At 34.4% G+C, this 26730-nt stretch overlaps 1 protein-coding gene across 3 annotated transcripts in view; it reads left to right on the forward strand.

Moving 5' to 3' along the window:
• The window catches only part of LOC110033469 (chaperone protein DnaJ-like), a 104892-nt gene that overhangs the window by 24122 nt on the left and 54040 nt on the right, over positions 1 to 26730 (forward strand). For all 3 annotated transcript variants that reach the window (XM_020737459.1, XM_020737460.1, XM_020737461.1), the window contains exon 5: positions 6097 to 6292. In XM_020737459.1, coding sequence (XP_020593118.1) covers positions 6097 to 6292 — 196 coding nt within the window. The remainder of the gene's footprint in view (positions 1 to 6096; positions 6293 to 26730) is intronic.

Here is a 26730-nt window from a genome sequence, read left to right on the forward strand (position 1 = left end):
TAAGTCTTGCTTGACCTGCTGTTGTCCGTTAAGAATTTTTTTCGTTGAGTTTGTCTCTTGATACACTTGTGACTTGTTATTTTTTCTTTGGACATTCTTTCTTGTGGTACCCAACTTTTTATATCAAAAAGTAATTTTCATGACCAAAAAAACATTGCCCAAAATTTCTATTTTCACACTTCTGACATAATAGCTTTTGAGTTTTTATATGCTTTTACTTATTTCATCTCCTTTGTTAAATTAGTTTTAAATAGAATTTGTTCTTAGCTTTGTTTTGAGCAATTCAACCCATGCCCAACTTTTCACTTTCTTTCTATCAAATCTAGGAATTTTTTGATATCAAAAGGAGGCAAAACTAATCTCAATTGGTTTCTTAAATCTCTTGAAAATCAGTGACATCTCTTCTAGATATTAACAAAATGAGGAGTATAGCTGCATTGTGATGTGAATATTGCTTCATATTATATGATTATCTTTAATCCTTGAGTCAAGTTGAATTTATTTTGCATAACTTTCATGCGGATGTGAATGAAATAGTTCTTGAATACTTTCATAAGACCATCCCATTCTATTATTGAAATGTGCAACATTCTTAATTTCTCGTGATGTTGCACCCATCACTTTCTTTTAGTTTCTCTTTCTAACACAAAGGTTGGAAGTACGACTTCTATCATCACTGCAAATCATACTATTCAAACTTTTTTGTATTTTTCTTTTTTCTTAGCAACCAATTCTCAAGAATAGTTATCTCATTCGCTTTCTTAAGTGTTTGGTGGCTTAAATGTTTGTAATATTTTTAAAAGCATCTATTTCACTATTAATCTAATCTTGTCCCACTTCTTGAAGATGGCATTTCGATAGATATCATTTTATCAACCACTTGAAAAATAAAATTCAAAATTTTATGCATCTTTTTAAATCTGGTATTTAAATTTTTTTTATATTCTGAATTTAATTTCTATTAGAATTATTGCATCTCTCCTTCTGTGGCCAAAATGGAAGCCTAATTATTGTTTCTATTTGTCATTTATTCAATCATATTTATTTGCAATAACATAAACTTATTTTATTGATAAAAATTATTATATCTATAGTAACTATATTATTTTTAATTTCATTTTTTACTTCGTTTCTAAATCTTATTATGTTTTTATCATAATTTTATAATCAATCCTTGCTTTGATATCAACTCCTGTCACGCCTCATTTTGACCTCCTAATTAAGCATGAGATATAATTAATTTCATTTTTTACTCAATCCGTATGGAATAATTTTTCCTAATTAAGCATGAGATATAGCAGAAGTGAACAACCCAATCATATACTGCTATCCCGATCTTTATTAATTAGAATTGAGTGAATATAAAAACAGTCTGTCAAAATCATAACAAAATATACACTATATTTCATAATCTTCAAATAGATCCATTATAATTATTAATATAGAAGCATGCATAATTAAAATTATCAAACATGAGTTGCTAATAAATTTCATATATGATTAGTATGCATCATAAATCTTTATTTACATCATGTTTATTTTTTTTATATATATGATACAACAGGATTGCATCAAAACATGAGGCGAAGATCAAAATTGGATTACATGTCTATGGTCCATCATGCTCATTCTCTTCACATGAAATAACATTAATTTTATTAACCTACTAAAAGCTCAGCAGGACACAGTTTTAATAGATTATTCAAAATGCAACAAAAGACTTAATAATATTAATGCTTATCTTTGTAGTAATGTGAGCATTATTAACTGTGTACATAATTAGTTTAGTGCTATAAGTTTAAATCGAAATATACTTTGATAATCACACAAGTAAATGTCAAAATCATGAGCATTAAATATAAATGCATGTAAGCAAAATTGTGACGCAGGGTTTCCCACACTGACTTGGGACGCATTACTTCCCGCACTAACACGGCTTCTTGCGACGGGATTTCTCGCTATTGAACTGAACGGTCCGATTGAGGGCAGGTCCAGGGTGAACCTAAGCCGAGCGACTTGTGGCGGGATTTTGACAGGACGGGACTGCCGCTCGGCCCTTTCCTCCTTTTTCTTCTTTTCCTTCATGTAGGAGGTATTTATTTGTTGTTTTCAGATTTTAGGATTAGTTTTTGATGTGTTATATTTTCAGATTTTTTGTGTGGAGAGTTTTCTCTGTTCTAGGGTTCTATGCGAGGAGATGGTGGTGCTCCAACTATATCCTACTCCAAGGTGGTGTTGTATCTTACTCAATCTTCTTCCCTAAATCTTCTTCCCCCTTTCCCTTGGCCGTCGGGCACCCCAGATCACCCTTTCTCTCTGTTAGGCAGTCCTTGCAACCGCCTTTCCCTTTGCCATCCAGTTTCTGCACCCTTCCCGACCACCTTGCTGCTGCTCCTATCTACATTAACATTGCTGTCCAGCCTTCCCACCATCTCCAACCACCTTGCCGCCCTTCAACTGCAGATGTCTCAGCTGTCCCAGTCACTTCACAGGCTGCCGAACCCCTTTCACAGCATTCCTACTGCTGCCACTACTCCAGCCCCTTCCTTCATATCAGACAACCCCATTACAACCCTTAGGAGGGTGGTCGCAACCCTCCAGATTACTTACCAGTCCACGACAACCTTTTCCTTACAGCTATCATCGTTGTCCGGCCCACCTACCGGCCACCTAACCCCTTCTTAACCGACCTCGCAGTCAGTAACCTTTCTCCTACCCTCACCACGTTGCCGACACCACTCCGCCCTCGTATCTTCCTTTCCGACCCTAAGCAAACCTTGGTTTGTTATTGTGTTTTCACTTTCCGTTTGTATCGTGTTGTAACCCTAACTCAATATCAACAAAAGTTTGCTTTGCGTTTTCCGTTGAATTTCCTACTAGTTCCCATATCAAATTTAATAATTCTATTAGGTGTCTATTGAGTCAATACCAAATGTTAGTTCATTTTTGTATGGAATTACTAGCTTTACTCTAATTTTTTTCTTATTTATACTGGTTATAGTAATAGAAGTGTCATGTGATGTCTATATAAGCTTTGACATATATTATTTGGTCGTCATCTAATTTATTAACCATAATAACCGTTGAAGATATGAACTTATCCAACACTGCAATTATCAATCACCCCTTAAAACAAGACTAGATTACATTTTACCGAGCATCAATTTTTCTCTATTGGGAGTCTATAACCTATTTTTCCCATATTGAGGCTCATTTCATTAGATTTGTGTCTCTCTATGTAGGTTATCATTCTCTTGCTAACCTATCTCACATAACATGATCGTTTAAAGTCTTCTTACTATGTTATTTGGGATAACATAATTCGATATACATGATGTTTTATATGATTCACATAGTTTTTCTAAAATTTTATATTTTCCAATGATAAATTTAATATTTAAAAAAACGCACACGCGCGTGTGCACGCACACACACACACACATATATATATATTAGTAAAAGAATTGGTATTTGGCAGAGACCCAAATACCGATTCTCTATGCGCTAGGCCTTATGGTGAGAAATCCGCATCATGTGTTATTATTCTAGGACCACCACGCCACGAGGATTCAAATCCTTGACTCAAGGGGACTTACACAGAGCCCCGCCATCCAACAGGCTAAGGCATGCACGCATCTCTCTCTCTCTCTCTCTCTCTCTCTCTCTCTCTCTCTCTCTCTCTCTCTCTCTCTCTCTCTCTCTCTCTCTCTCTCTCTCTCTCTGAGCAAAACTCCTTTAATATTACAGTTGTTCCATTTATTTTACTTGAGCAAAACTCCTTTAATATAAATAACTCATAATAAAAATTTAGCACAGAAAATATAATACCAAAATTTTTTGAAAAAATATATATGATTAAAATTTTTTCATTATTTTTTACAATTTCCAGAAATAAATAATAGTAATCTTCTAAAAATATATATTTTCCAATGATAATTTATATGAAATTTATCAAACTTATCATTGGAAAATATAAAAATTTAGAAAATTCTTTTATTTTTTTATGGGAATTGTAAAAATTAATGTATAAATTTTATGAGAAATTTTAATCGTATATATTTTTAAATAAATTTTGATATCATATTATATGTGCTAAATCTTCATTATGAGCTCTTTATATGATCTGTAGCTCTCGTGTTGAGTTGATAAAGGTTTCATGCTAGGCATTTAATCCAATGGAGACAAGAAATTCATCTCAATGCTGCAATGACTAAGTATATGAAGATTCCTTTAGATCCTTTTTTAGAGTTTTGAGTTGATTTGTTTCGTGTCAGTGGAATATCTAGTGTTGCTCTGACATTTGTCTTTTTTAGTAGGTTGCAAATGCTTAAGAAATGCTTTTGTTAGAACCAAGGAATATCGGGTATTGGAGTATTGACCCATGTTTGAAATTGTGTAATCTGAAGCGTGTGAGTTGGCGCAATTTTGAATGTAGATACATTGAGGTGTACACTTCGAGCAGCTATGCGAGGTTCACAATTCACATTGGTTGATGCACAACTTGCCTCAATTCCTAGGAGGTGTGCACCTTTCGTGCTTATTTTTTTTTTTGCCAATATTAAATGGCTTGAATATGAACCGAAGCCGTACTTTCATGCACAAGAGCTCTCTTCTCCTTAGTCGGGCTTCATGCTTCTGTCATCTGCACCGCCACCAACGCTTGCTTCTGCTTTTGTTGCAGTCGCCACCAACGCAGCTTGCAAATGCTCTTGTTGTAAGCACCACTGCCTATTGTTCGGCATCTTCCCGTTGCTGCTGCTATCTATCATTGTCGTTGTCTTCACCCCCTCCTCACCAAATAGTTTTTGTTAAGTTTCATAAGTTTTAAAAGGTTTAACAACTCTAAACTCTTTTTTTTTTTAAATTTCTTTGAATATTTGAATGGTTTCAAATTTTTTACCCTTTTATTTTGACTATATGCACTTTCAAACTATGAGGCTTACGGCTATGACTGCCTCGAGGCTTACGTCTCGCCTCACAAATGAAAAATATCTCTAGACCCAATTGCATAATTTTAAACATTGGGATTGGTTACCGGAGTATTCATGATAATGACAACTATGGTTGCTGAAATGTTCACATCAACGAAGGTTGTGTAGTGAAAATGGAGGTGTTGATTTTGCTAGTCATGATGAAGGCTGTAGTTAAAGGTGGTCCACGACAATGAAGGTCTTTTATCATCAACGCTGGCATAATACTAAGCAGTGGAAGGCCAAGCGCCACGTCGAGCGATGAAGGTTGTGATCCAAGAAGCTAGGGTTCCAATACCTAGTGGAAAAATAAACCAAAGAAAAATAATTCTTTTTTATTGACACAAGGTTAACAAATGCATGTCAATATTTATAGATAAGTCTAGGCAAAAGAAACGGAAGCTAACCTAATCCAAAACAGGAAAATGTACACATCAAAGGAAACTAACCTAATACATAATGAGAAATTATATACGTCTTTACATTTCCTGACAAATCAAATTAAACCTAATAACTTTCTCAATGTACTATGTGCAGCCAAAACTACTGGGACTATCCAAATGAGTCCGTCTGGTCCTTCCATGCGCGTGAATACTGTTTGGGGACCTTTTGTATTTCCTTTTTGAGGCAACTGAGACTTCTAACATGTTTTCCAACTAATACTGATATATCAACTAGTTAGATGCTTAGACTTTCCTTCTATTTCAAAGATAGCTTAAGTTTATAGAATTGGACAAATTAATAGATGATGTCATTCTTCATCCTAAATCGATATTGGCTTCTTGGCTACTCTGACTCTTAATATTCACATTTTAGTGCTTCACATGGTATGAAAGGCTTTATAGATGACACATGCCACATATCGGGTCTTTTAACTATGTTTAAGTCAAGTATGGCCATTTGTTGTAACCTGGTGATAAAACAATAAGTCAATGAATTTTATGATGGTGATACGGTTTATATCAAATACTTCGGTTGTAAGCTTGTAATACTGATATTTGAGGGGAGTACTAAAATAATTGTTAGTCCTTGCATGAAGTACAAGTTTGATTGTGTACTGCGTAATAATGAAGCTCTTTTACTCGATTGTTATTCTTTTAGCTGAATCTCTCTAATTTTATTTTAGGTATGATATTTCTTTGAGCTTGGAGGAATCAATTTCTGGTGGACAGAGAGAAATAAACATAGCATGTTATGATACATGTGATAGTTGTAATGGAAGTGGTGCGAAATCCAGCAAATCCATAAAGACTTGTTCAGAATGTGAAGGCAGGGGTGGGATGATGAAGACCCAAAGAACACCATTTGGAGTAGTATCACAGGTGCACATGAATTTTGATAGTGAAATTACTTCACATACTACATGCACATCAGAAATTTTTTTTTTGAACTTCTCAAAGTTAATTAGTGGGGCATGACTGATGTTCCTTCAATGATTTAAATTTCAGCATTTCTCTGTGATAATCTTGATTCTGCTACATCTTTCAGCTTCAATTCTTATTCATGCATTGATTTTATCATAGTGAAGATCTACCAGTTGGCTGACCTACTTTTGCCTGTTTTTGTTTCGGGTGACTGGTGATTGAGCGTGAGTTAAGGCTCATTGAGTTTGGCTGGAAACTTAACAATGCCTTCTTTTTTCAGTTAAATAATCTTGGTTTGGGTTTTACATTTCCCTCTGACTCAGCAGAGGTTTGCAAGTAGATCCGGGAGGCTGTACCTGATGTTAACTAAAATGAAAGTTTAAACTTGAGTATGAATTGACTTGCTGTCGAGGTCCAGGTTTGGATGGCTTTACTTATCAACTTGGTATATGCTGAAATGATATGATCTCTTAATCTGAACCCACGTTCATAGCTCATGAGCCAAGACAAGTATAGCAGTTTTGTTTTTCAAGTGAGAATTTAATAGTAGACATGGATACACCAATTAGAGAAGTGAAATGAAAATATTGCTATTTAAAGAGAAAAAACAGGTTGAATTCAGAAATTTCAAATGATTCCTAGCACTCAAATTTGAATGACGTTTCCACCAAAGATATAAGTCGTACCCGTCCCAAAAAGATTTATCATCAACGATCTTTTTGTGGAGATGATCCACCAATCAACCCAGTTGGAGCAGTTTTAAGCTACACAAACTTAGTAGGTAATCTTTGCTCATTAATATTTACATCAAGTGGCTTGGGGCATGCAAAGCCTGCGCTCGGTACGTGCCTGTTCTCCGTCGCTTGAAGCTGTATGTTCAATTACTTTTCCCAATTTTTTGGAAGGATTTTCACTGGTGTGTGGTTCTGCTTGAGCTTATTTTTTTGTTGGGTGATGCTGATGAAATTCATCATAGAAGATGATCTATGCCCCTCTTCATGTTGAGTAGGAGCTTGGACAACCAATGTATGCATGTGTAATCTTTCCACTCCTTGCATCTTGCATTAGTGATGGAGAATGGTAGGTGCTTGTGCTTACAAATTAAATACTATGTTAATCTTCAAAGAAAACTATAATTTAAATTTATAGTTGTGCTTACAAATTAATTGGTATTGTTGAATTTTCATCAATTTGCAATGTAAGTTTTTTTCACTCTTTCCTTTTAAATGAACATAGCAAGAAAAAACTATAGGAGCTTCCTCACAATACTCATACAGGATTAAAGAATGAAAGATTTATATACATGCCACTCAATTTCAATATATTTATGTCTAACACCAAAAATTCAATTTTTACATGCATATAACCTTCCATATGCATGAAAAGTTGTATTTTAACTTTTAAAAGTTAAAATGATGGTATTTTTGCTGTGTTATGAAAGATTTAGGTGGTATAATGTAAAATATAAAGTTTAGGTGTTAGGTAAGTAACATAGGAATTTCTCTTTTAAACAAGGTTAGTACTTACTATGGTTCACATGACATGAAATTTTAGTATTTGCTGGTGATACATACACATGCTCACGCATTTTTCATTTATCTAGTGCTTCTTTTGCTTACTATTTCTGTAGGTTTGCTTTCATACAATTGGTATCATTCTTTTGTATTTGTTGGTGATACATACACATAGTTTGCTAAAATGGTCATGGTTATTTCAAGCTTGAATCTTTGGACATCGTCGTGCATTTTTTAAATTTACTCCATGAAGCAAATGCTTGGATTTCTATTTTACAAATCCATATGGGTTATACTCCTTTGTTTTTTTTAAATTTGTGACATTGTTTTTATTGTTATGTTACAATATATTGCTTTATTGTAGTAATACAGTGTCACATAAAACCAAAGAGACTGCTACACTGACATTATGATAAAAAGAGATCAAAATAGTTTTTTGTGACATTTGCATCAAGGTAATTGAACATTAAAATATGCTAACTACCTTTTTCAATAAGAAATGTTGACAAAATATTACAAAAAAGTTCAAGAAAATTACAGACAGAGAGTAAGATATGATGCAATTGAAGAACATATGAGACCAACTTAAGAAGAATTGAAAAATTTGGAAGGGATTGAAACGAGGCTCAACGGGCTTGGGGTGAGATCTGGTGAAACGAACAATTAATGCACCCGAGGAGTGATGGACCGAAATACTTGTGGTGAGCATTGTTCATAACTTTTGTTAATTTGTCACTCTATATATTTTTTAATTTGGTTTTTATTATTTTTTATGTAGGCGATGCGTACTGCAAAGAAATTTAAGATGTGTAGAATTAAGTCTGAAATGAAGGAAAAACTCGACCGCATGTTTGGGGGGTGGTTGCAAAAGGAAAATATCCATGTTGCCCAACTGAGGCAGGGTTTGCCGTCAATACCGTGAATCTGGGAACCCCGAGAGGTTCAGGTAATTCCAGTGAAGTCCCATGTTCGGAGCAACACGACTATGAGTCGACTTTCCGTTCCAAGCGTCTGTGCGTTATCATCATAAGAAAATCTGCTGTTGGTTTCCTTAGAAACCAGATCTCCCACTGGTGTCTTCTTTAAGTGCAGAATCTCAGGCTTCTCATTCAACTACTATCAAACAAACATTTGAAATTCTAAATGATTCAAGAGAAATTTATGAGAATGAAACATTGTATCTGTTTGCAGTAGAGTTGATAGAGGACCCGGTCCTTAGAGATATTTTCGTGAAGATGATAGCTGCTTGTAGAGTGTTGTATCTTTGACGTTTTCATGATCGTATGAATATGAGTTTTTTTATATGTTATCGCAAGAATATTTCTAATGCATTATCTTCGTTTTACTCTTCTAGTGTTGTACTTGTAAACCCTTTAGTACTTTCCTAATTATATGCAAATGTTTCTCTTTTTATTTCTTAAAATTTTATGTTTTAGGCTAACTCATCAGTGCTACTTTATTAGAGTGTAAGATACAGATCATCATGGTTGCAAGTAGAAGAAGGCAGATGCTGATCAACATAGATGCAGCCAGAGGAAAGCGTAGGAGATTGGCGGCTGACATATGCTTGATCTACGAGTCTTTCAACTTTTACATTGATTGTTTTCTATTCATGACATCCTCATATATCGACGATAAATAGGTTGGGGAGTTGCTTGCTGGACTCCCAACAAAACTTAGTAATATGTTCTTAATGATGCATGAAATATTCATCGATCTTTTGAAAAAATTCAGTGGAGCTCACAGACTTCATGGATTTACCAAGACCACTTCATGTGAGATGCTCGAAATAACACTGTATATACTATCCCATAATGAGTATGCGAGAGGCGATGTAGCGATTTCAACACTCCGAAACAATTAGCAGATATTTCTCAATCAGATTGAGCGTTCTTGTTAGCCTTTTCTCTTGTGTCATCAAACAATTAGATCCTAAGTTTGAGCGGACACCAGCTGAGATATCACATTATACACGATATATGTCATTCTTCAAGGTAATGTCTTGAGAGCAGTATAATTATTTTTAAAAATTCAATATTATTTAGTACCTAACATTTATTTAACAAGGACTGCATTGACGTAATTGAAGGAACATGTCGACGCACGTGTCCCAAATAATGATAAGATTGCATTCATTAGTTGTTGTGATAGTTCAACCAGAATTTTATGGCCTTTTGTGACTTTAACATGTGTTTACTTTCGTTATGGCCGGTTGAGAAGACGATGCACATGACAGTCGAATATTCAAAGCTACGATGTGTAATTTCAGTACCAACTTTCTACATCTACCTGTAGGTATGTTCGAGTCTGAGCTAAAATCATACTTAATTTTAATCTATATATTAATTGCATTATTTATCATGCAAATACTACTTGATCGATGTTGTATATCCATTGCAGCGATAACAGCTAAACCCATTTCTTGATTCGAGATATCACATATCAGACTTTGAATGTGCAAACAACTTTACACGAGACAAAAAAATGTTCAATAAATGACATTCATCATTAAGTGATGTCATTGAGAGGATTTTTGACACGTGGAAAAAAGAATAGGTGATACTCCGTGATATGCCTTCTTACAAGTTCTCAAAGCAAGTACAAATTGTGTTTTGCTATAATGACTCACCACAATTACATTCGAAGACATCATTCCCATAGCGACATTGAGTTTCATTTGGAGGATGAGGATTAAGAACATGTAATTGCAGAAGCTTTTGAAGACCTTTTAAGGCAATCTTTAACCCAACAGGACAATGAGACTTCGATCACCTATACTATGGACGGGGAGGTGCAAGCGATATACGGAGTTGATAAAACAAATTACTGATGCGATAGTAGGTGGATGATTGAAGAATTTCATATGTTATTATCTGTAGTTTATTCAAATACTTAAGTTTTAATTTTTAAATTTGTGTGTTTTTTTTCAGGCTTTATTTCAATTGATTAGCTTTTCTTCTGTGGTTTAATAACTCCGTTTGATATTAAACGTTGAATCTAACAAATATATCACATAAACTTTGGTTTTTTATCACAACAGTTATTATCACAAAATGATGCAAGAACACCGTTATAAAATTTATAATTTGTTTCTAGTATTGTAGGTTGCAGCGTAATTTTATGGTTTCACTCGAAGATGCTTTATAATTGTCACTGGTAGTTGGTGTTGGTCAGTTTTATTATATTTTTCTTCTTATTTTAATCTTTTTTCATATAATTTTCAGCTTAAAATAACTGACTTATGAATTCTATTTTGCTGCTTTTAGGAAAGACGAGCTATAGAATTTTAGGGATGTCCTGAAGATTGCTATGCCACTGCCATAACTACGCCTCCAGAGACTCACAGAGCATTGTGACTTCTTCTGATGGTCTGACAGTCAGGTTGATTCGACTGTCAAAAGTGATCGCGAATTAATAGTATTATTAGAGGACAATTTAGGACGAAACATACATCGCCTTTATGTTAAAAATAATATCATCATTACTTGTAATTTTATTAATTTTTTCTTTTCTTTAGTACTTTTAGTTCTCATTGTTAAGTGAGATATGTATCTGAACTTTTATTCAATTTTGAAATAAATTTCTGATTCTGAAGTATTAAATATGTGGCTGTCATGGTTCTGATTTAAACAATTTTAATAAACAAAATTAGATTGATTATTTTTCTAGAAACAACTATCTTACAACTGTTTTCACACAGTTGCAACAAACAGACGGTCAGTTTTCCCGCAATAGCTTCTTTGGGCAGCGCAGTTGCAATTGCTCCATATAGACCCTTAGTAGCTCTTTTTCACGAACTACGAAACACATCCCATTGCCTCCAGTCGTGAATAAACAGTTATCCAAACTGTCGTTCTGTGTCGATCGAAGAAAATGCGATAACCAACAGGTGTAAAATGCGGTTGGGTTCAAAACGCAGTTTTTAAAAGCCTAAATAAACGCAGTTTCCCAACTTTTCAACTGCAGCTGTGCTGCCCAGGAAGCTGCTGCGAGAAAGCTAACTGCTTGTTTGTTGCAGCTGTGTGAAATAACTGTGGGGGCATCTATTTCTGAAAAATATGTTCATTCTGCCTATGTTTGGTAACTGTTTAAAACAGAGTTGTGACAAACACATATTTGATATTTCAGAAGTAGAAATTCATTTCAAAACTGAACAAAAGTTTAGATACATAACTCACTTAACAGTAAAACCAAAAGTGCTAATAAAAAGAAAAAAAATAAAATTACAAATAATGATGATATTTTTAAGATTAAGGCGATGCATGTCTCGTTCTAAACTATCTTCAATGATGCTATCAATTCGCTATCACTTTCGACAGTAGAATCAACCTAACCGTCAGCCGATCGGAAGGAGTCACTAATCTACGAGTCTCTGGGGGCATCTGTAAAACTGCCGACCATAGTTATGGGGCTAACGTGGTCTCAGAAAGGAAATCTCTAGTATGCAGTGGAATAACAATTTACGTAATATCTCTTGAATTATGGAGCTCATCTTTCTTGAAAACAATGAAATAAAATCCATTAGTCAATTATTTTAAGATAAAAATTATATGAAAAAGAAAGAAAACATATTGGAACTAGCCAACTCCAACTACCAATAACAATTATAAAGCATCATCGAGTGAAATCACACAAGTACGCTGCAACTTACAATACTAGAAACAAATTACAAGTTTTAAAATAAGTGTTTTTGCATTCTTTTGTGACAATAACTGTTGTGATAAAAAACCCAAAGTTTAGGTGGTACATATGCTAGATTCAATGCTTAATCTTAAACGGAGAGCTATTAAACCATAGAAGAAAAATTGATCAATTGAAATAAAATCTAAAAGAAAACATAAAAATTCAAAAATTAAAACTTCAGTATTTGAATAAAATACAGATAATAAAAAATGAAATTCTCCAATCACCGCCTACTATTGCATCAGTAATCTGTTCCATCAACTCTGTCATCTCGCTTGCACCTTTTCCGTCTACAATACAGGTGGTGGAAGCCTTATTATCCTGTTGTGCCAAAGATTGCTCTACACGGTATTCAAAAACTTCTGCAAATATATGTTCTTGATCCTTATCTACCTAATAAAAGTCAATGTCGTTACGAGAATGTTGTATTCGAATGTAATGGTGGAGAGTCATCGTAACAAACACAATCTGTATCTGCTTGAAGGACTTCTGAAAAGAAATACAATAGAGTATTACCCATTTCTTTTTTCAAACACCAAAAATCTTCTTTAATGACACCACATAACGGTGAATATTGTTTATTGAACATTTCTTTTCTGTCTCGTTTGACGTTGTTTGCACGTTCAAAAAGTCTGGTATATGATTATCTCGTATCAGAAAATGACTTTAGATACCCGCGCTGTAATGAATATTCAACATCGATAAAGTAGTATTTACTTGATAAATAATACAATTAATATATAAATTAAAGTTAAGAATGATATTAACTCATACTCAAGCGTACCTGCAGTTGGATGTAAAAAGTTGGTACTTGCATTTCACGTCACAATTTTGAAAACTCTAGTGTCATGTGCGCTGTCCTCCTAACTGGCCATAACGAAAATCAAACACATGTTAAAGTTGCAAACAACCATGACATTCTGAGTCAGACTACCACAACTATCGATGAATGCAATCTTATTATTATTTGGGACAAGTGCATCAATATGTGTTCTGTCAATTGCGCCGATACAGTTCTGGTTAAATAGAAGTTATGTACTAAATAACCTTGCATTTTCGAAATAATAATACTACTCTCGGGATATTACATTGAAAAATGACATATATCGTGCATCGTGTGATATCTTAGCGGGTGTCTGCTCAAATTTAGGACTAAAGATTTGATGAAATGAGAGAAAAAACTAACAAGTGCGCTTAATCCGATTGAGACGTAACAACTAATTTTTTCGGAAGAGTGTTGAAATCATTTCATCGCCTTTTGCATGAACTCATTCGAAGATAGTATATACGTTGTTATTGCGAGGACCTGATATGAAGTGGTTGATGTAGATCCATGAAGTCCGTGAGCTCCATTGAATTCTTCCAATAGATTGATGAATGCTTCCCGCGTCATTCGGAACATATTACTAAATCTTATTGGGTGCCCTGCAAGAAACTCCTCAATCCATTTGTCGCCGATATATGTATGTCATGAATGGAGACCGATCAATGTACAAGTTGTAGTACTAGCAAATCAAGCATATGACCTCCACTAATCTCCTTCTGTGCTTTCTTCTGCTTGCATCCATGTTAACTGATATCCGTCTTCTTCTACTTGCATCCACGATGATCGGTATATTGCACTCTAACAAAGAAGCACTGATGTGTTAGCATAAAACATAAAAGTTTAAGAAATAAAAAAAGAAACGTTTGCATATAATTAGAAATTACTAAAGAGTTTACAAGTATAACTCTAAAAAAGTAAAACTAAGATAATACATTAGAAATGTTCTTGCGATGACAAATAAAAAAAACTCAGATGTTCAAGAGATCATGAAAGCGTTGAAGATACGACACTCTGCGGGCTGCTGACATCTTCATGAAGATATCTCTGCGGACCGGGTCCTCTATCAACTTTGCTCTGAACAGATACAATGCTCAATCCTCATAAATTTCTCTTAAAGCATTTAGAATTTCAAGTGCCTGCTCGATAGTAGTTGAATGAGAAGTCTAAGATTCCATATTGTAAGAGGACACCAATTGGGAGATTTAATTTCTATGGAAACCAACATCAGATTTTCTTCTATTGTTGACCCTCAGGCGTTTGGAACATGAAGTGGACTCATATTCGTGCTGTTCTGGGCTTGAGACTTCAGTAGAATCACCTGAACCTCTAAAGGTTCCCAGATTCACGATATTGCCAGCAAACATAGTCTCTCTTGGGCAACATGCATAGTTCCCCGTTGTAACTACCCCCCAAACATTCAGTCGTGTTTTTTCTCCAATTCAGTCTCAATTCTAGAAATTTTAAATTTCTTTGCAGTTGACACCACCTACATTTAAATTAATAATAACCAAATTGAAAAAAAAATTATAGACAAATTAACAAAAGTTATGAATAATGCTCACCACAAGTCTTTCGACTAACCACTTCTCGGGTGCATCAATTGTTCACTTCATCAGATCTCAACCGAAGCCCGTTGAGCCTTATTTGAATTCCTTCCATAATTTTCAATCTTTCTTAGGTTAATCCAACTTGTTCTTCAATTGCATCCTATCAGACTCTCTGCCTGTAATTTTTTTAAACTTTTTTGTAATATTTTACCACTTTTCTTTATTGAAAAATTTGATCTATTTCCCTGTTCAATTTCCTTGATGCGAAGGGCACAATAAATTATTTTGGTCTCTTTTTCCTATAATGCCGGTATAACAGTCTTTTTGATCTTATTTGACATTGTTTTACTACAGTAGACCAATATATTATATCATAACAATAAAAATAATGTCACAAAATTAAAAAAAAAGAACTCAAAGGAGGAGCATTATCTATCTAGATTTGCAAAATAGAAATCCAAACATTTTCCTCATGCAGTAAATTTAAAAAAGTGTACGATGATGCTCATTGATTCAAGCTTGATGTAACCAAGTATACCTACAACAATCATGACCATCTTGGCAAACTGTGTGTATGCATCATTAATAAGTACTAGAGAAGGATACCAATTGTGTGAAAGCAAAACTATAGAAGATATAAAAAGAGGAATCACTAGGTAAATGGAAAAATGCGCGAGCATGTATATGTATCAACAACAAATACAAAAATACCATGTTATGTTAACCATAGTAAGTAGTATCCTTATTTAGAAGAGAAATTCCTATGTTACTTATCTAACACATAAACATTGCTTTTTTAAATTATACCCTCTAAATCTTTTATAGCACATCAATAATACCATGAACTTTTAAAAGGTAAAATACAACTTTTCAAGCATAGGCAAGGTTATATATGTAAAAATTGAATTTTTTGTGTTAGATGTGTAAATATATTAAAATAGAGTGGCATGTATATAAATCTTTCATTTTTATATTCTGTATGAGTCTATTGTGAGGAAGATTTTGGATTTTTTTCTCCCTATGTTCATTTAAAATGAAAAAGCAAAAAGAACTTACATTACAAATTGATGAAATTTCAACAATACCAATTAATCTGTAAGCACAATTTTAAATTTAAATTACATTTTTCTTTGAAGATTTACACTGTATTCAATCTGTAAGCACAAACACCTACCATTCTCCACCATTGATGCAAGATGCAAGGAATGAAAAAATTACACACGTGTACATTGACTGTTCAAGCTTATACTCAACATGAAGAGGGGCATAGATCATCTTCCATGATGAATTTCATCAGCATCACCTAATACAAAAATAAATTCAAGCAGAATCATACACCTGTGAAAATCTTTCCACAAAATTGGGAAAAACAATTGATGATACATCTTCAAGCGACGGATAACATACACTTACCGAGCAAAGGCTTTAAGGGAGAACAAGCTTCAAGTGACGGTGGAAGAAGGAAGCAACATGCGGGTCAGCTTTGAGGGAGCGCAGGGGGCTTTGCGAGACGATCGGGAGCAACAGACGGGCGACTTCGTGAGGCGAGATGCTAGGGCAGAAGATTCGTCTCTTTCGATTTCATGAGACGCTAGGGCAGGAGCCGGCTTCGCGATACACGTGGCAGAAGGGAAATATTAAATTGGTAACGCGAGCTGCGGGGTCAATCCCGTGACACCGTGTTCCGTCTAATTTGCGGCGGGCGGTCGCGAACCCGAGATTCAACTAGAAAAAAAAAAGATTTGTGGTTTGGGGCCACGCTGCGCGAATAAAGTTCCCAAACAGGCCCTAAATTTACCCCCTTGCCTCGCTTCATCTCGCCTTATTGCAGTTCTCGTGCCCGAGGCGCCGAACTCCTCTCTTCTCCCCTTTCTCCCCCAGGTAAATTTCATGCCCTAGGTACCGAACTCCCCCTTCTCCCCCTGGTAAAATTTCAAGTCCTTGGTTTCTCGCTTCCACTCCCACGCTACCCGTAAGTGACGTCCACCTTTGTGTGATTTGGTAGTTGGAGCATTTTGTTGGATGTGTGGTCTTAAGGATTGTTGTTTGAGGTTTTACTGATTGGTTCACAGATTAGTGACTTGCTTGTGTTCTGTTTTCTTTCACCTTCATGTTGATTCGTGAGTTTGAGCATTCAATGCAGGATTTGCATTTTTTTAAAAGATGAAAGTTTGTTCATTGCTTATTTACCAGAGGGATTTGTTTTTGCATCCGTTCATTTAGTTCTCTTCTTATCCGCCCTGTAAGCATGGATTCGGTGCAGAATTTGGACTATTTAACAGAGGGAAGGTTGTCTTTTCTCATTTAGGGAACTCATTTCAGTGTATATTGAATGTTTTTGCTTAGTATAAATAGTTACTTTTCTTCTTTGGATTGATTCCTAAATTCATACGGTTTTTTCAGCTCTATATATACTATTTGTTCTTTGAGAACACATAAAAAATACCTTCTATTTAGCTTTTAAAAAGTGAGATGCTGGCAATGGTTGTGAATTGATTATAGACCACAGATGTGCTTGTAAAGATCTTCTGTTTACTTCCATTAATTGTGTGGTGCTTGCGTCAACACAAGATTGTTTGTTGAATATGTTTGTTCATGTCTCCCTTTTTTTAAGATGTATGAATAGGTGGTATTTGCATCAATTTCTAATGGGGAGTTTTCACAGGGGAAATTACTTTTAGCATTTGTTTTGGAGATGTGATGTTTTTTTTCGGTAAGTTTTATGCTGATTGTCGACCTTTGTGATCTTAATATTGTTAATAATGATAAAATATTTTATTTTTATCGCCGCATTAGTAAAAAAGAAGTTGAGGAGGCTTTAAACAAAACCAAGGGTGGAAAGTCTATAGAACTTGATGGTATCCCAATTCAAGTGTGGAATTATCCAGGAGATTTGGGAGCTTCTTGGCTTAATAAACTCTTAAATATTATTTTAAAAACTAAAAAGATGCTTGAGGAGTGTAGGAAGAGTATTTTTGTCCCCATTTTTAAGAATAAAAGGGATGCACAAGAGTGTGTAAATTATAGAGGAATTAAGTTGGAGTGTCATACTTTAAAATTATGGGAGAGGATACTTGAATATAGGTTAAGACGTATTACAAAGATTTCTCATAATCAATTTGGATTTATGTTAGGTAGGTCTACTATGGAAGCTATACATTTATTGAGAGGTTTTAATGGAGAAGTTCAGAGATAATAAGGAGGATATACTTTTGATTTTTATTGATTTAGAAAAAGCTTACGATAAGGTTCCAACAGATATCTTTTAGAGAGTTCTTGAGAATAGAGGTGTTGATATGACTTATATTCAAGTCATTAAAGATATGTATGCTAGAGCTGTTCCATGTGTTCGAACTGAAGGAAGATTCACCAAATATTTTCCTATTTCCATTGGATTACATCAGGGGTTGGCTTTAAGCCAATACCTTTTTTGCTTTAGTTATGGATGGTCTTATTGGACATTTATAGGAGGTTGTACCTTGGTGTATGCTTTTTGCTGATGATATCCTTCTCTTGGATAAGACGAGAGAAAAAGCGCAGGAAAAACTTGAATTATGGAGGTCTACATTGGAGTCTAAAGGCCTTCATTTGAGTAGAACTAAAACTGAATGCATGGAATGTAATTTTAGTAGTAGTAGTTTTAGTGATAGTAGTGTAACTTTGGTTGATCAAATTATTAAAAGGTGTGAACTATTTAGATATCTCGGGTCTGTTGTTCAAAGTGACGGTGGTATAGACTGGGATTCAAGTTGTTTGGCTAAAGTGGAGGAATGCTTCGGGCCTTTTGTGTGATAGAAAAGTTATACTTACACTGAAAGGAAAATTTTATAAGAGGGTGGTGAGACCTGCAATGCTCTATGGCGTTGAATGTTGGCCTTTAAATGTTAAGTGTTGCAGACATGAGAATGATTAGGTGGATTAGTGGCTTTACACTTAGAGACAAAATGCGAAATGATTATATCTGTGATAGGGTTGGTGTAGCTTCAGCGACGGACGAAACCAGATAAAGTCGCCTTGGATGGTTTGATCACATTAAATGTCGACCATTTGATGATCTGATTAGGAGAGTAGATATTTTAGATTCGACTTATGTTAAGAAAGGCAGAGGTAGACTTAGGAAGACTTGGGCTTATTGTATAAAAAATGATCTTAATTTATTAGAATTAAATGAAAATATGAACCTAAATAGAACGCGATTGTGAAAAAGTATCATGTAGCCGACCCCACGTAGTGGGATTAAGGTTTTGTTGTATTTGTTTTGGAGATGTGGCCTACACATTTTGGTGCAAGGAATATTGATATGATTACATTATTTGTTTTGGAGAGGCTGTAAACATCATGGCTGTCAACTGTTGGGTTTAATTCAATTTTTTAAACAAGAGGAACTGCAGATGCATAGGTCTCATATTAGAATTGTTGAAAAATGCAAGTGGCCCAGCTTAACCATAGTTCTTATTGAGAAATTTGATGCATGAAGTTCATGATAATCTTGAAGAAGTTCTTTTCTTTCTCGGTTGATAGATTCCCAACTATTCTAAAGTAAAATCATTGTTCTGATGTTTTTTGAAAAGCCTTACAGAGTGCGTTCCTATCATATGTTGATCATTGTTATTTCTTATTGATTCACAACTATTTTAAAATAGAGTGTGCTTACAAATAAGTTTTCTATCATATGTTAATCCAGTCATTATGATTTTGATTACGTAATTAAGAGTAGACCAAATTTATTAAAGTCAACTATTTCCAATTTCTATCGCTTTCTGGAGAAATAATTAAACTTTATTGTGCTTCAATGCTTGGAAGCTGTTCTTTTTAACATATAATATTTGAAAATGTATAACAACCTGTTAGATACAATATCGAATGGGCAATACAAGAGACAACACAACGTCCACTGTTTGAGAAAAAAAAATAAAAATGATTTTTGTGACATTTGCCTGAAGAGATTGAATTAGAAAATAGACCTATGACTCATTTCAAAAAAAAAAAAAAAAAAAGGTTGGCAAAATTTTACCAAAAATTTTCAAGAAAAAACTGAAAGAATACATGAAAAATGAGATATACTGAAAAAAGATTGAAAAATTTGGAAAGAGCTAAAAATATGTTCTACCTGATTTGGTTGGGATCCAATTAAAAACACTGTTGATGCTTTAACAGAATGGTGGAAGGAGAAATTATAGGTGAAATTAACTTTAAATAAAAAGTAATTCCATTTCAGTTATATATAGAAATTATCGGTATGACTTTTTGTTTTGATTGTTAGAAATGACAGTTGTGCCAAATGCTAGGCAATTTAGATTTGGTGGCATTAAGCTCGAGTTAGAGGAGAAACTTGATCTCTTGTTTTGTGGTGTTGTTTCAAGTGGTGGTGATGCCTGGACATCTCAAGAATCACAGGAACATAATAACATCACAAATGAACCAATTCACAGATTAACACATGATATTAATGAACACAGTGAATCCAATCATGCTAGGATGCCACCCTCTTTAAAAGTAAGGTCGAAATAAAATGATTAGCCCCACATATCTAAGGAGCGAAATATCAAATCTGGTCACGGTATGTACTAATTTATTTTTCGAATCTAACGCCACAAATCCTTCATTTATTCGATGTGATGAAGAATTTAGAGCAAATTATGGAAGTTTTTGAAGATATCTAGTTATATTTGTCCTCAATGAAACTACTTGAATATCCCTTCAAGAGGGAGTTCTTCATATCTATGGCACCTGAGCGAATGGTTCATTACCTGCGTTACTTCTACGAAAATTACAATAACTATTTTATATCATTTCTATGTTTTCTATAGTGGAGTCTACTTATTAGGTTTTGTATTCGTAAAACAACTATTGTAGTTGTTAATCTATTGTCAAGAGAACATTTTGGAATAAAATTAGGTTGTAGCAGCACATTAAGTATACTCTTTCTAAACAATCAGAAAGATCAAAAGCTTAGGTAAAAAAATTACTACAGTTGCTAGAAAACCAGAAGAAAGCTATCTTCATATCTGGTTCTGGTGCTCCTTAGGTGACCAAATATTGGATGGTGCCCGCACCTTAAATAAACAACCTTTCTCATTCTCTTTTCTGATCTTAACTGCAGTTGTTCTTAAAATATCAATAAACTTGCATGATCTATGATCTAGGATTATTAAAATCTTTGCTTTGCCTTGTTGATATTCAATGATTTAGGGTTATGAAAATTTATACTTTACTTTGTTGATATTTGAGTGATTCTCAATCAATTTTTAAAAAATAAATTGGATATTGGATGAGACACTATTCAAAGATTTTGCTCTATATCAAGTGCTTTAATTTGAGAAATTTTTTTGGCATATTCCTATGCGATTAATTGTCTCTCCCGATTGCATATGAAAAATTTTGGTTAAGGCTAATTTATGCTCAAGATGCTTTTCTTCTAGTGCCAACAATTTGAATTGAAAGAAATATATATCACTGTTGGCTCAAAACAAATAATTCAAGTGCGTTTGGGTGGGGTATAGTTTTGTCCGACTTAATTGGTATCTTAGAGTTTTGTCTTCTCAACTTGCTATGAATCCTACCCTATTTAATTAGTATAGGTAGTTGACCTAACACAATCAAAGCCTTCTTGTTAATAACTATTGGTTGTATTGTCCAACAAAATCTCATAAACTTGAATTGAAAGCTTGCTGTAGGTTTTTGGCTGTGTCCATATATTGCATGGATTAGCTGTTTCTTGCTTGTGCCCATTGGTGAATTACTATGTTTTATGCAAGTTCATTTTGTTTGTTATTATGTTTTTTTTTTATGCCATTTACTACCTAATTTCAAGCATTTTCCTTAGCTCATTTTTGCATATATACCTTGTAATTTTTATTTATACTTCATTGTCCCAAAAGCTTTTCATTCCATAATTTAGGATAATTTTTTTGTATATTTTGGGAGTTCTTATATCTCATCTTGGAGTAGGGGGGTATAAAATATGTCAGTTTTCCACCTCACCAAAAAGAATTGTACATGTGGTGTACTGGACACCTCAAGCAATTTTATGTCTCTTACCACACACTATAGGTGGTGCACTGAGCATGTGGATGAGAGTATTTTACTCCTACCATATCAAGAAATGTGTATATTAGCTGTTTAATGAGGTTTATATATAGAGAAACACAAAATGACTTTGTGCTTTTTCCTCCATATTAAGAATGTGCATACGAGTTCATGCCTGGCATCTAGGTTACTCTGTATACCTTTTTGCTCATTGACGCCACATTGGTAAGGTGAAGGGGCGAATTTTGAGAGAGAGCGAACTAACGGAGGGGAGAGAAAAGAGAGTGCTGGAGAGAGCAGAGGGAAGGAAGTTTGTGAAAGACTGGAGCAACAAGTCACAAAAATGAATTGTCTTTCAACGTATGGCTTTTCTACAACACATGGGAGGCAATAAATCTTTTTTTTTAATATATTAATACTCCGTACATCCAATATGCACTTAGGTAGCTAGGCGGATACTTGTCACCCTTGAGTTGCTTTACACATATAATAACTCATGTACTCATGTTATGTACTTATTTATATAACATTTATCATACCTATATTAATACATATTTCTATGGAAATATATGCACGTGTGTGTAAATTTCCCATTAATTCCATCCCTCAAACATGGCAAATGTTTTCTTATATCGCAATTTGAACCATAGTAAGGGGTTTTGCTATATCTTTTTAGTGTTATCAATGCATCTTTCTAGTTCATTTGTTAAAATGGTATGATGTTATCTTTACAAGCACACATGACATCCAGTTTCTATTATTTATGTAAAATTGCATTCGTCACATTCGACCGAGTCGGCTTATGGATCACATATGGAAGTTGACAATGTAAAGTAGCATCTTGACCCTTTTTAATGCAATTTTTGTGTTGCATCAACTTAGCATTTTCATTCTAAGCCATGTGATTTTATTTATCATTTGTTCAATGGTCATGTCACACCACAACTGACTCCCTTAAGGGCCGATTGAGGTGCGACAGAGACGGATTATTCGATCAGGCTGTCAGAGTAAATTTTCACCAACACTTCTCTTGACTTGTAGAATTCTTAGAGAGAATCCTAAATGTTTCATTGTTCTAAAACGTATTTAACTAGAACTTTACTTGCACTATGTTACTATCATGGCAGCTTTCTCGGTACAACTTGTTAATTGGCGCAAACCATTAGCTCCATATATTAAGTTAATTATTGATTGAAGTTACAAACCTGCTAATGCGAGATTGGGTGGAATTTTAAAAAATCAAGCTAGACATTGCAATCTCTTTCTTTCTACTCCTTGTCACTTTTTGAATGTTTTATATGCAAAAATGCTTGCAATTCTATGCTGTTTGTTAATTGTTCATCGGTTAAAATGGTTTTGGCTTCATTTTGAAACTAATTCGCTGTTGGCTTATAACATCTACATCAAAAACTATAACTGCCCATGGTATTGTGGTATTATATGGAAAAAGATTTTTCTGCTCCGTTCATCATTCAACATTCATCGGTCTCAATGCTTTCATGAAGCCAACAGGCCTGCCTATCTCTTGGCTAAATGGGGCGCTGAATTCAGTACTAAACTTTGCTCATCTCCCCCTGATGCACTTGCAAAAGTATTACATGGTGACAGGATGGCTTTTCATTACATCAGGACTACTTTTTAATTTATTTTGCAAATGTAACCTTTTGATTAATCACTATTAGATCCTCTTTCTTATATATATATATATATTGAAAAAGCCCAAGGGCTAATATATTAAAGCGGAAAAGAGACAAAAATGTTGGATAAGAAAATCTAAAAGAAAACCCAACTTACACAATACAACACACAAATCCCAAATAAAAAAAAGATGCATAAAGATAAAAAACCAAAAAACCACCAAATGACGCAAAAGTGTCAGGGATGTCCTATTTTAGTCCTCCCCCTGCCTCTAGTTCTTGGAAGTGAGCCGGACTAACAAATTGGTAAGGTGAGTACCATTGCTCGAAGTAACCAAAGTATCATCAATAAAATTTCTGAGCTCAAGTAGGTCTCCATTCTTCTTCCTCCTGGATGTGTTGACTTGCCATTCCTTATCCGATGATTGACTCATCTGATCAATTGATTTCAAAGTTGGTCGGACAGGTATAGGCTGTTGCACATTATGATCCCCATGAGCCTTAGTAATATTAACAGCTTCCTCGTCCTGTTGAGGCGGTAGTGAAGCAGTAGAAATATTGTCACCTGTTATATCGGTGATAGGTTTTAGGGCAGGTGGGGTTTGAAGAATCTCCCTCTCCCCCACTATTGGAGGTTCCAAAGGTGGGGGAGCTACAACTGAGGGCTGAATAGTTGTCATATTGTCTGTGAGAATAGTGACGTATTCAGGGGTATCATTTTGATGATCAATAGGGTCAATAACTTGGAGCTGATCAGGATGAGATAAAATCACCGCCTCTGGCGGAGCACTGTGCTTTTTTTGGTCTGAGTTTGGGGTGTAGATGGTGGCATTGAGAACTGGTGTGACCGAACATACGACAGTTCGAACAATACGAATGAAAAGACTCAATCACTACCTTTTGCCAATATCTTTACAACAATTCAGACGAAAGTGACGAAATCGACGAACGACGAGCAGAGCTTGATTGACAAAGAGATGTAGTGGAGTAATAACTAGGGATCGCCTTGGCGAAACCCTAATAGAGAATGAGCGAGAGCGCCATCTTTTTATCTATATATATATATATATATATTTAATGCAGGTCTATACATTTCCAAAAGGTTATAAAAGTTTTCTACAACTATAATGCAAAAACTATACAAGCCACATTTGACTACTCGTTCCAGTGCCTCTTATCCCTTCATGAAAGTCAACAATATAGTGATCGACTACGAGCTCAACGAAGTAATCAAGACTAAAATAAGTTTTTATATGCAGAAAAGAAACAATGTGATAAGTCACAATATGCTAGAATCATAAAAAACATATAAAATAAAAGCAGTTACGGTAGAAAGTCATGGCCTGGTTATAAAACATGTCATTCACTCATGTGTAGTTATAAGTATGTTCATAAGAATCATTAATTTTATCATAACATTCATTTGTAATTGTATATGTCAACCATTTCCATATCATGTCATGTCATTGGCTGTCACTCAATCTGAATGTTACATTAGCTAGTGATAAATGTTGCGTCCCCCAACATAGTAGTTATTAATAGCCCTTGGTACCAACGATTTTCCGTGCTCTATCACCTTCTGATCCCAGCAGCTCCTGGAGTAAAATGTTACATCAATTGTTACATTTCTTAAAACGTAATTCTTGTAACAAATATTCATAAGACATGTCATATATCATAGGCATGAATCATGACAAAGGAATACTTGCAACCAATGATTTCATATGCATAATCATCACATTCATAACATACTAAAATCACATATAGTGTAAATGATTTTCAAATTGCATTCATGCATTCAGTGCTTGTATTCATTCACAATATGTAGGAAATAATAAATGCAACAATTTGAAACATAGAATCACATGAAAATCTACAAAGATTTATTCTTTTCAAGTTATCATAAGATTATTTCATCCGACTTGACAGGGCAGCCCTACAACTAGTTTTCACAAACTCGTTTTGAGCTCTCCGTCTCGTGCAAACAATTTGAAATTTATAAAGATCATAGGATTTCTTGAAATTTTGGCTTATCTCGTGATTTAACTCAAAACTAACTTATTTAATGATTCGTACCTTAAAAAAACTTCTCGGCATAACCTAAGCTTCTCTGATATTGCCTACTCTTTTTCTCCTTTCCTCCAATCACCTTAATCCTCTTCGTACTTTGTTGATTTCGTGCTAAAGGCCCTTACGAAAGCCCACAAATAAAGTTTGTTGCTTCCGACACAAGTTCGTCTCCGCAACAACTACCAAAAACGAAAAAATGCATCTATTCGTGGCATACTTCAAAATGAAAACTTAAGGATGAAAGGGAATGTCTCAAATATCACAAAAATGAGATTCCTACCTTTCAATTTCGCTCTGGAGTCTTAATTCAAGAGCTGTAGCTCTTGGTCAGGTGGTCAGGTTGCACCTACTATAGTGCAAGTCCGCAACTTCTCGTGATAAGGAGGAATCGGGGGAGGGTAAGGGGAAGCAGTTATTAATGCAATTACACTTGAATCTCAACCATGAGATGATTCAACCGTTCAAATCATCTCACGACTGAGAATCACATGAATTGTTGGTGGCTACAGTAATCATGCTGGATTAGGGAGAATAATTAAGATTTAATTAAGTTAAATAAACACACAAGTTCAAAATTTTATTTCTCTCATTCTATTCATAATTAATGTATAGTTCTATATATTAAATTGATTGATTCATGTGTAAAATTTAATAAAATTGATTCAGTTAAATTTCTGGCGATGCAAAATTTAGGGTATACCTTAAAATTGAAAATTGTGTGTTAGAGATTATTTGAGCCAAAATAAAGGTGTACTCATGAGGTTTTGCCTTATTTTAAAATCACATTTTCCCAAGCACTATATGCTGCCCTTGGATAATCATCTATGTGATCCTTCGGTTTTTTATTGAAACTAAAAATAATTTAATTTAATATATATAGTTTTCATTTAAAAAAAAAATAGAATTTTTGATTTTAAAAATGTGATGGAACAGTTCTCATATATTTAATAGTTTGAATAACCGAACACAATATTACATGTAATATCTCATCTCGAAAGATATGAATATTACTTGGTAATAGTCTCAATTATTGAATTCAAGAAATCTATAATATTTATTTAGTTTGCGAAATTTCAACGCATCTTTCCCT

Source organism: Phalaenopsis equestris, unplaced genomic scaffold, assembly GCF_001263595.1.
Source record: "Phalaenopsis equestris unplaced genomic scaffold, ASM126359v1 Scaffold001189, whole genome shotgun sequence".
Lineage (NCBI taxonomy): Eukaryota > Viridiplantae > Streptophyta > Magnoliopsida > Asparagales > Orchidaceae > Phalaenopsis > Phalaenopsis equestris.